The sequence below is a fragment of the Arachis duranensis genome, chromosome 6, assembly GCF_000817695.3.
Source record: "Arachis duranensis cultivar V14167 chromosome 6, aradu.V14167.gnm2.J7QH, whole genome shotgun sequence".
NCBI classification, from domain to species: Eukaryota; Viridiplantae; Streptophyta; class Magnoliopsida; order Fabales; family Fabaceae; genus Arachis; species Arachis duranensis.
The window spans coordinates 104,477,767-104,489,503 of record NC_029777.3 but is presented as its reverse complement, the minus strand read 5'-3'; the positions used below and the strand labels follow the sequence as shown (position 1 = coordinate 104,489,503).

Here is an 11,737-nt window from a genome sequence, read left to right as displayed (position 1 = left end):
ATAGCACTAATAATCTTTTGTTAAAAAAAAAAAAACTTTTGGCTTAATCGGCCGATCTTCTCTTCTCTACGGAAATATGTGAATTTTTTTTTTGGTCACACAGAAATATGTGAATTTGACTGTACAAGTTTTGCACGTTTTTTTTATTTTGCGGGTTTTAAATTTTAGTCCAACCTTTTTTCACGGCGTGTTTGACTCGTTCTGCCTTTCTTATATCTATATATGATTATTTAATCAAATTTTTGCATAATTTTATAAGTTATAACTTATAAGTTTTAAAGTTAACTATTTTTATTGATGTACTAATATATAATTGGTTGTTTGTAAAAAAAAATTTATGTTAATAATGAACGAAAATTAAATTCTTCATATGTATATACCCAAAAGAATTATTTGTTATTTAAAAAAAATTAAAATCCAATTCAATATTTCTTTCCTTTTCCGGTCATAGGATTTCCGGTTATTTTTTATATTTTTCAAAATAAAATCCAATTTAATAGTTTCTTCCCTTTTTGGTTATACTTTTTCTTTTTAAGATCACATTATTATTTTAGTAATTGATTTGGTGCTGATTTTTTTTTTCATAACATTTTTTATTATCAAATCATCTTTATCTAAATACCAAAAATATACTTACCTAAATTACTAAATTAGTTAAAAGCAGTAAAAATTTATCTTATTTAATTTTTATTAATTATTACAATAATTATAAAAAATTAGGACAAAATATTAAATTGATCTTCTACGTTTAGGTATAATTCTGTTTTGATCTTTAAGGTTTAAAGTGCTCTATTTGAATCAAACAAAATTTCATTTAGATTCAATGTAGTCTTACCGTGATGTTAAAGTTAAATAATTAACGGAATGTCCTACATGACAGTAATACAAGAACAAGATCGAAAATCTAGAGAACAAATACAAGCTCCAAAGACACAAAATCAACCGTAGATACATCAATAGATTTATTTATCATTTTTCTTATAATTTAAATGAAATATTTTCTATATAACTAAAGAGAATGATAAATAAATATATTGATGCATCCACGGCTGATTTTGTGTCTCTGGAGCTTGTACTTGTTCTTCAAATTATCGATCTTATTATTGTATTGCTGTTATGTAAGAGATTCCGTTAATTATTTAACTTTGACCCCATGGTGGACTATATTGAAGCTAAATGAAATCTTTTTAGATTCAAATAGAATATTTTAAACCTTAAGGACCAAAACAGGATTACGCCCAAACTTAGGAAACCAATTTAGTACTTTACCTTAAAAATTAAATAGGGTAAAGTATACTTTTTATCCCTGAAGTTTGACAAAAATTTAAAAAATACCCCTAAATTTTATTTTATTTCAATTTTGTCCCAGAAGTTTTCGATTTGCATCAAATACCCTTAACGGCTAAATTTTTAAAAAAATTTAAAACCAATCTAACAATAATGCATGAAAATTATGCTTGATTTGCTTGTGTTGAGGATTGTTCTTATGAAATTATTTTTGAATTGGTCTTAAATTTTTTAAAAGATTAGCCGTTAGGGGTATATTTGATACAAATCGAAAATTTTTGGGACAAAATTGAAATAAAATAAAACTTATGGGTATTTTTGAAACTTTTGTCAAATTTCAGGAACAAAAAGTATATTTTATCTAATTAAATAAGATAAGTTTGGATTTTTTTTTTGTCTTCTTAACGTTATCGTTTTAACACAAAGTATTTTTCTATCGTAATGCTAGCACAATTTTCAAGTATTTTAATAAAGAATAAAGTATATTTTTTATTTTTAAAATTTGTTAAAAGTTTTTAAAATATTTTTAAATTTTATTCCAAAAATTTTTAAACATCTAGCGACTAATTTTTCAAAAAATTTAGGATTAATTTAGCAATGATTTACGAGAACAACTTTCAACACAAATAAATTAGACATAGTTATCATATATTATTACCGGATTAGTCTTAAACTTTTTAAAAATTTAGCTATCAAGAATACATTTGATTCAATTCAAAAAATTCAAAAACAAAATTGAAATAAAATAAATTTAGAAATAATTTTAAAATTTTTGACAAAATTTAGAGATAAAAATTATATTTTACGGCCTGTGTAAAAACTTTTAATAGTATAAAATTGAATTCTAATATTTGAAATGAATTAGTAAAACTATAAAATTGAATTGATTCCGATATTTGGAATACTTACCAAATAAAAGTTTTATAATAGACAACTTTATCTTTTATTAATATAACATCATATTTAAATAATAAAATGTTTAGCAATTAAGACGTATTGGCAAATATTTAGTATCATTAATCTAAGTTAAACACATAATATTTATACGTATGAATAATTTTTATAGATTTACATAGTAGATCCTTTTAAAAAAATAGGTATATATTATATTAAGGGCTTGTTTAGGTGAGCTTTTAAGAAAATATCTTTTTTTGAGTTATCTTTTTTTTAAAAAAAAGATCTTATAGAGAAGTAAAAGTAATTTTATGTTTGGATATCTCATGTAAAAATGTCTTTTTATCTATCAATTATGTTTGGGTATAACAATATAAAAGTACTTTTTTGTTTATTTATTACATGAAAAACATCCTTTTGTTAAGGAAAAAAGATCTTTTAAAAAAAGATGTAAATTACAGCTTCTCAAAAAATATCTTTTTTTATTTTACTAGTGTTTTTATTTTTATTACTAGAAATTTGTCAAACACGTTAAAAAATTAAAAAAAATCTTTTTTCATCTAAAAGGATTTTTTTAACAAAATAATAGCACCCAAACATGCACTAAGTGATTTGAAGAAAAAAAAAGGAAAGGAAAGAGAACGAAAAAAGTAAGAGAAGACAGAGTGTGTGTTGAAAGATAGGAACTGTTGAGAGGATATGAGTGATAAAAGTAAAAAAGAAGTAATTAAATTATAAGAATATTTTAAATATTTTAAATTTTAAATAAAATCTCAATAGAATAGTCAATAAATTATAGTTCAAATGACATTATTTTTCTATACTTATTTAAAAGATTGCTAATTCGAATCTCCATATTTTCGATAAAAAAAAATCTCAATAGAATAAAATTCTAAATCGGACCTATTTAATCGAAATTGATTTAAAAAAAATTAAATTAAATTAAATTTCTATAAAAATTAAATTTTAAGGAATTTCTAAACACTCTGTAAATCTTTAATATATTATTAAACGTAAGCCAATTACTTAATGTATAGAAACTAGAAAGTATAAAAAATTAACCTTAAAATCTGAGACAGCGACATCAAATTAGCTAAGGACAGAGTAAAAAAAAAATGGTTATATTACGTGTATACTAAATTCAGTTATCAGTATAAAATATATATTATAATATAAATATATATTAAAAATAAATTAAATCACACATATATTTATACATAAATATATTGATCACTAATTTTAGTGTACAAATAATATTTTTTATTAAAAAAAATTAGGTACAAAACACGTCAAAGTATGTCAAATAAAGAAGAATATCTCTCTTTGAATTCACTTCCCAAACTTCGTTACACCAACCCAGACTTCCAACCAAACCAAAAAATAACAGGGATTGGTCCTCTAATTTTAATTTTTTGAATTAAGAAAACGTTCACATCAAATAAAAACATTTCATGAAATCCTTTTTTATAACTAATAATATGATAAATTTGCTTTAATTTATTTATTTTAACAAAAATGGGGAAAGAAAAAAAATCATATGATATCGATACAACATAAAAGTAACAACGAAATAAAGTACATGAATCAATCAAATTTGCAAGTATAAATAGCATAAGACAGATCCACATTTCTACTACTCTCTCTGATGTGTTGAGCACTTGAGAGAGAGAGAGAGCAGCGCTACGCTAAGAAAGATTCACGTTCACCTAACACCTCTCTGTAGCTGCCGCCACCTTATATTATTATATCTCGTTTTCATCGCCTTTCCCATTTAACACTTTTTCCTTCTTAATATCCCTCTCTTTCTCCAACCCTTCCAAGCTAAAATCATTTTTTTTTTAATTATTTTATTTATTTATTAAACCTTTGGAACTGGGGAGGAAAGGAATAACTGGTTTTGTCACACAAGGTTTTAGGTTCATCAATTCATGGGTGGAAGAAGAGGAATTCAGCAATTTCCCCACGATGATGATAACCGAAAACAAAATGATTGGTTTTTTCTCTCTGTTTCCGGTTTAGGTTCTTCTCATTCTGAATGGGCTCACAACCCTGGTGGATTGTTCGCTAGCGTAGGTCAAATGGGAATGGGGTTTGGTGCACCAAACCCTACACCTTCTCCCTCTTCTGATTCCCAAGGAAGCAACAATGGAGTCAGAATCCCCTGCACTGAGTTGTACGTGAAGTACGTGCATTCAGAAGGGAAAGTGAAGATTGTTTCTGAATCGGAGGAGTTAGTTATGGAGGAAGAGGAAGGTGTTAAGGGGAAGAAGAAAAAGGCTGGGTTTTTTGGGGTTAAGATGAAGGTTAAGGTGAAGAACCCTTCACTGAGGAGGTTGATTAGTGGTGCATTCGCGGGTGCAATTTCGCGAACTTGCGTGGCGCCATTGGAGACAATAAGAACTCATTTGATGGTTGGGAGTAGTGGCCATTCAACAGGTGAGGTGTTTCAGAATATCATGAAGACTGATGGCTGGAAGGGATTGTTCAGGGGTAATTTTGTCAATGTCATCAGGGTTGCTCCTAGCAAGGCTATTGAGGTAATAAATATATTATGCATTTTCAATGCTTTTTGTTGTATGTAGTTGTTAGTTATAAGTTTTAAGATCAATTTGTTGTATCTGTAAGAAATTGAATGAGTATTTGTTGGTTAGCTATATGTATGATAAAAAAATTTATCAATGAATAGTAGAATAATTCATCTGAATGATAATACTAATAGGTAGTTTGTGAAGTAATCTATATCTAAAGGTTTTCTACTTAGTATAGATGTTTGTTATAGCCTTCAATTCATGTAGCATGTGCTACTATGCTATACATATTTGTTACAAGTAGTTGAATGTTTTACTGTCAAAATGTTATGCCTAACTTTCAATTTTATATGTTGCATCTCCTTTATTACCTCAAATCCTGAAGCTGGTCTTGTACATCTATGCTATGGCCATTTTGTCAATTAACCATGAAAATCCATATGACTTGAAGGGGCCAAGTGGATTTTCGAATTGAGAGGATCCACTGCCTCAAGTCAGACGAGTGTTTAAGCATATTAGATGGCCCTTTAGAAAGGTCAAAGTGCAACTTGTCTCTAATGCATCCATGATCACTTAATTTAAGTAGCTTAGAATCTTTTTCCTTTAATGCTCTTCACTAGATTCCATAGTTTTCATGTCTTTTAATGAGGTTTATTGCCTTTTATTTTCAGCATAAACTGAAGTGTTTATCACTTTGGTTGGCTGTATTTTGGTGTAGCTATTTGGTCTTTGTAGATTTGTTTTTTTGGTGGGGGTGGCATGATGAGCTTGGTTAATTTATTTTAGTGATGGAATACCAAAATCTTACCCATGATGAGAAGTCCCATATTTGCATTTAAGAGAATATGCTTTGTTTTCAGAAAAGAAAAGCATAGAATCTCTTTATCTTTTGTTTACTCTTTAAATAAAATTTTAAAAAGATAAAAATTCATCTTTCAAACAATGACAAGTTATGCTTGTTTCAAGCATTTTCTTCTGTGACCCGTTTTTTTATATATTAACAATTCACATCTTGAAAAGAGTTGTTGTCTTTTAATAGTGATCAAATCTACTCTTGCACTAATGCTCATCTGTCTCATTATATTTCATTTGTTTCTGCACAGCTATTTGCTTATGACACAGTTAACAAGAATCTGTCACCAAAGCCTGGGGAGCAGGCCATGCTTCCTATTCCTGCATCATTGATTGCAGGTGCCTGTGCCGGAGTTAGTTCAACTATATGCACATATCCTCTAGAGTTGGTCAAAACTCGACTAACCATCCAGGTGCGCACATATAAAATCAAACCAGAGCGTGATTTCCTTTTCAATATGTATCTTCTAAGCATCTTACTGAAAATTGGAAACAAAATTTAAGCTGCGTTGGTGATTTTGCAGAGAGGTGTTTATAATGGTTTAGTCGATGCATTCTTGAAAATAATTCAACAAGAAGGTCCTGGTGAACTTTATCGAGGACTCGCCCCAAGTCTTATTGGTGTAATTCCATATTCTGCCACCAACTACTTTGCATATGACACATTAAGAAAAGCATACAAGAAAATCTTCAAACAAGACAAGATTGGAAACATTGAAACACTCTTGATAGGATCCGCTGCTGGTGCCATATCGAGTAGTGCAACTTTTCCACTCGAAGTGGCTCGCAAGCATATGCAAGTGGGGGCACTCAGTGGAAGGCAAGTTTACAAGAATGTTGTTCATGCCCTTGCAAGCATACTTGAACAAGAAGGTATTCAAGGATTGTATCGAGGGTTGGGACCTAGCTGCATGAAGTTGGTGCCAGCTGCAGGTATCTCTTTCATGTGCTATGAAGCTTGCAAGAGGATACTAGTAGAGGATGATGATGAAGAATAGAATGAGTTTATTTAGCTATCTAAGGCTTATAAAGCAATGGCCTACGATTGCTATTAAGAGGAAGAGGTGCAATTTTTTCCCCTTCAAATGAGTACTTGGTTAAATTATCTTAGATTTCTTTTAGATTATTGGATTCTTTTTGATCCTCTATTCAGTTTTGATAGGCAATTGAGAATGGAATTATGGCTTGTGTTTTGCAATCATTTCTAGTGGCACCTAACTATATTTGGTAGTCAGTACTTGGTTTCTTACTAACTGCTCATTGTTACGGTGTAAAAGACCCAAAAGGATAAAGGGTGGTTGTGCTATCATGTTCATGATGGAGTTTTTCATTTCTCTTGTCTGTTATTTTTAGCTTCCCACTAAAGTTTGAATCTTAAAATAATAATTGTTACAGGTGAAAATTGGTCCTTGAAATATCAGGACATCAACTTAATTGTCAGAGAAATGGATGCTGGCATCGATTTTAATTTTATTTCTCGTTACTTGGAACTAAGATATATTTTTGTTTTGTGGAGAAATTTCATCTCTTCTCTGCTATAGACCCTTATTTGAATGAGCTTTTCTCAAAAGATTTTTTAAAGTAGAAGTTACTTTTATATTCAACCATGTAAATGGTATATATATTTGGTGTAGCATGATATGTCTACAAGATAATAATGGAAGGTATATTATGCCCAAAAATAATAATAGTTTCCTATGAAATCATTTTTAGAAGAAATTATGTTTTGACACAGCACACATTGCTCGAATGGTTTGGAGATCCCTTTCTCGTTTTTTTTCCGTTCATAAGTTGTAATGACTGATTGAGTATTTTACAATGCTATAAACTGTGAAGGTTGAACTTTCAAATGTTACAAATGAATCTAACTATTTGCACTAGAATTTCAATCTTACTAGATGAAACTGCTAAAAAGAATGCTATATAACATTGCCAAACTCCAAAATTTATAACATTGCCAAACTCCAAAAATATTGGCAAATATTTCCAAACCACTTAACAGATCCTTAATGTTGAATTATGACAGAAAAATGTTCATATTTATGCAAACAAAATCCAACATAAACAAACCACTTAACGGACAAATCAACAACAAAGTAGATAGCTAACAGAACCTTAACTAATAGTAAAGGTTTGCAACTAAACACTTTTGTTGGTAGAATGATGCTTGAATAAAATTTTGACACAATTTCTTAGTGCATTCAACCTAATGCGACAAATGATAATCCCACCTTTAATATTATGGCATGCACTCCAGTAGCTAATTGGCCAATATTATTGTTATAGCTCTCATTTGATCAAGAGATAAAGTCTCAATACGTTGTAACTTAGCCTATACATTACCAACCACTATCTCCAAATCTTTGGTTTGCCTCCGCTTTTTGTTGCTCCAGAATTTCGCGTATCTTGGGATTGTGGAAACGATCACGAACGTATTTCCTCTCCTCGGCTTGTATCTCCTTGATGGCACTTGGATATGGGTTTGGAGGAGGTTTCTTTCCTTGAAGACGTGCAATTTGCTTCAAGCGAGCATATGCTTTCTTCTTTTCCTTCTTCTCTGCCAGATATTCCATCTAAGAAAGAAGAAATTTCAACTAACCATTAGAGGACAAAAGGGAGAAAACAGATTGTAGAATGATCATATGCAGGAAATTTCAGGTTACATACATCAGCTACAGCCATTGCTTGTTCCTCATTTATGCCCTGCTCTTTCAACTCAAGAACCCTCAAGGCATATATACGTGATGGAGGATGATCAAAAGCAGATATCCTGTTCCAACATTACACATACAAAGGAATCATTGACTACAACATTTGATGCTAAATAGCATAGACATGCAGACAAGGGCTATGCTACGTACAAGCCTTCATGACAAAAATGGAGTTAACTTGAAATTTTTACAGTACATTACTCTTTAGAAGTATTTAAAAGATATACCAATGACGGATTTAGGATTCTTAGAAAATTGCTAAAACCAGCATAACTTAATCCCCTTTTTTATGTATGTACGGGCACAGATTAACAATAACGCTAACACATAACTTGAGAAACAATGTGAACCATGCCATATTTGTATTGGAAAAATAGCACTTGAGGTTTGAGGACCACACAACTATCATAAAACATAAGAAAGCACAAAATAATCAGATAGCAGCCCATAAAGACTTATAGACTCTTTCATACTGTTCAAGTGCAAAGTTGCGAACAGGCTATTGGCTTGGCTGACACTGTTCACAACATGACTAGTTCAACAATGCATATTTAGCTACTCAGTCCCCTCATGACCACATCATACATATCACACTGTAGAAACCAAACTCATCAAGATAGCAGTACATCACACGACAACACAAAGAACGATTGATGCTTGAATATTGTAACTGGATACATAGAGGTAGGAGAAAAATGGCATACTTGATTGGATCATGGTATTTCGAATCCGGATATTTATTGTAAAATTTCTTCACGTAGGCATCCTCAGGAAGAGTAATGGTTTGAATTTTCCCCTCTGCTCGAGGAAATGTTGCTGGTGGAGCTCTAGTAAACACAGTCAGAAGAGAATACAGGAAAGTGGTCACCCTTATGGGGAAAAAAATGACCATGAAAAATATTAACACTACTACAACTACGATAACAACAGCTATGCTTTGTCTCATTAGGTGGAATGAACTACATGGATCAAATGCCGTCAAAATACTCTTTTGTGAATCATATCCATGTCTAAACAACTTATATGTAAAGTTTTTCAATAACATTCCCATATAATTTCCTATGTCTCATTCTCTATCTCTAGCTATAAGACTACCCTCCATTAGATACACTTACTCTATTGTGAATCATAACCATGTTCAAACTTCAAACCATTAAATTTAATTTTTTATAAATAATTTTCCTTATAATTTTCTTAAGCTTCCCTCTACCTCTCTAGCTTAATGACTATTCTGCATTTGATACTTTCTTAAATACTGGGGCCTCTGAAATCCTTTATCGAACATAACTAAACTGCCTAAGGCAAGATTCTGCCTCTACAGCATTAGAAGATTGGTATCGCACAACTTGAAGAATTAAGTAAATAATAACCAACCTAAAAATGCTTACATTGATTCAGTGAGAATGAAAAAAGAAAATAATCATAACATTAAACAATAATATGAAATGAAATGCACAAGGCTTCTCATGATTGATATAAAAAACCCTAAATTTGACAAGAATTATGAGTCCAGCCATGTTAAAGCTTCCATTGTTTAGTAATTTTCCTAGCTATTACAATGCCTTCTATGCCTCAGGGTTAATATGATTGTTTCTTTAAGCTAGGGCGTTGAGTATATAATCATGAACAAACACATCTTCAATGCATGTCCTAATTATTCATGCGTTGAAATTGAATGATTTGCATCGCACCCCTTTAAAATTTCCCAGCAAATAACATTGTTCCCAGCCAGAAAAAATAAATAAATACATAAATAAATTTACAATCTAAACTGAAATCTGAAAGCAAAATATTTGACTGAAGCCATGTTAGATGCCCAATTAATTGCAGTGGTTGAAGAGATTGAATCCAAAATCAGGGTTCAAACATAAATCCGAATAATAAGAAAGGAAGAGAGAAAGTAACTGACTCTTCCATGGCTTTGAGCCAGAGGGGTTCGGCCTTGGCCATTCCCTTGACGAGCTTTCTAGTTTTAGAGAGCAAATTTCCTCTCATAAACGACATTTTTAGCGCCTCCTTCCTCTTCTTCTTCCTCTTTTCTGAAATGTTCTCTGAACTCTCGTGTTTGGAAAGTGAAGAAGCAAACTCGTCAGGAAGACTTTGCGGTTTTACCATAAAACCCTTCAGTTCAGATTGGATTCTTTTCAATGTTTTGATTGACGGACTGGATCAATTTAAAAATAAATAATTAAAATATGGCCCAAGGTATACATTTTTTTTTTAGAAAATAGTTATTTTAGCATTAAAAAAATTTAATTTCGACAAAATAGACCATAATATTTGTTAAATAGGGTTGATATTTAAAAATTTATTTTGTCAACAAAAATTAAGGTCTGTTCGATCTATGTTCCTACCTTCATATCTATTTTCAATACCAGTTCTTATAAGTCAATCTTAAACTGGATATTCAATCTTCTTAGTTCGAGATTTGTTTTCTGTATATAAGTAATGAAATTAGTTCCTAACTAATTTAATATTCTCTCAAGATATTGTCCAAAGAATTCTATCTATAGTATCAGGAGAAGGGGAGAATAAAATTTAATGTACAGTCAACAGATCCAATATATATGATGTAATTTCAGGTTATAAAATTGCTTACCTTTTTCACTATATTTTTCTAGAATTTTGTCCAAATATTATGCAACAACTGAAAATTTGAAATTTCTTTTAGAGTCTGACAATTCCACACAAGATTCAGGTATTCGGGTGGAAGTCCCTCCATGAAAAACTCCTTGTCATGCAGCTCAGCGATTCCCAAGTACTTTACCAACTTGTTTCATTTGCAATGCTGAACCAGAATCCTTGTTACATTGCATCTTCAACTGTCCAGATGCTTCATAAACTTGGAGCAAGAATCCAATAGCGCACTGACTCCAAATTCGAACTGCATCTCCTTTTTGATTGGTAGAGATTCCAAATTGCTGTCTCGGGTTATGGATTCCGTTTTGCTTTGATTATTGCTGGCATATAAGAAAAGAAAGGTGTAAGAAGGTGTTCGAACGTCAATCTATGAATCCTGAAGAACTTTTGGCAATTGCTATTAAACAAAATCAGGAACTTTTAAACTTATATGCTGAAATCCTAATTTAATTCTAACTTTACTTTTTTTAGTTTCATTCTTTTTACTGTACCTCGCTAATGTTTAAGCGAAGAATAGAAGAACTCCACTTTCTTTTATATAGTCCTAAATTTAGACAAAATATTTTATTTTATTTAAAATAAAATAACTTACTCTTTTTCAAAAAAAAATAATTATTTACTCATTTTTTATACAAATATCTCGATGGACCTCAAATTAATTTAGTTTAGTGTTCAACATCGACTCAATCCAAAATCTTATCAGTGTATTGTTTTATATTTGGGTATATTATTTTTATTTGGTATAATTTTTAAAGATAAATATTTATTAATTTATTAGATAAAATGTATACGCTAATTATGTATCGAATCAATTCGATTTAATAT

General features: G+C 30.5%; 2 protein-coding genes across 2 annotated transcripts; one reads left to right on the top strand and one right to left on the bottom strand.

Annotated features, from left to right (window-relative positions):
* Positions 1-3,837: 3,837 nt before the first annotated feature.
* LOC107495380 (adenine nucleotide transporter BT1, chloroplastic/mitochondrial) lies at positions 3,838-6,891 on the top strand. The gene is made up of 3 exons (XM_016116528.3): positions 3,838-4,718; positions 5,813-5,974; positions 6,086-6,891. The coding sequence occupies exons 1-3, from the start codon at positions 4,110-4,112 to the stop codon at positions 6,557-6,559; spliced, it is 1,245 nt and encodes a 414-aa protein (XP_015972014.1). The 5' UTR covers positions 3,838-4,109; the 3' UTR covers positions 6,560-6,891.
* Positions 6,892-7,598: 707 nt separating this feature from the next.
* Positions 7,599-10,394, bottom strand: LOC107495362 (uncharacterized). The gene is made up of 4 exons (XM_016116497.3): positions 10,182-10,394; positions 8,977-9,099; positions 8,229-8,331; positions 7,599-8,134 (listed from the first exon to the last, which is right to left on the bottom strand). The coding sequence occupies exons 1-4, from the start codon at positions 10,385-10,387 to the stop codon at positions 7,901-7,903; spliced, it is 666 nt and encodes a 221-aa protein (XP_015971983.1). The 5' UTR covers positions 10,388-10,394; the 3' UTR covers positions 7,599-7,900.
* Positions 10,395-11,737: the final 1,343 nt, after the last annotated feature.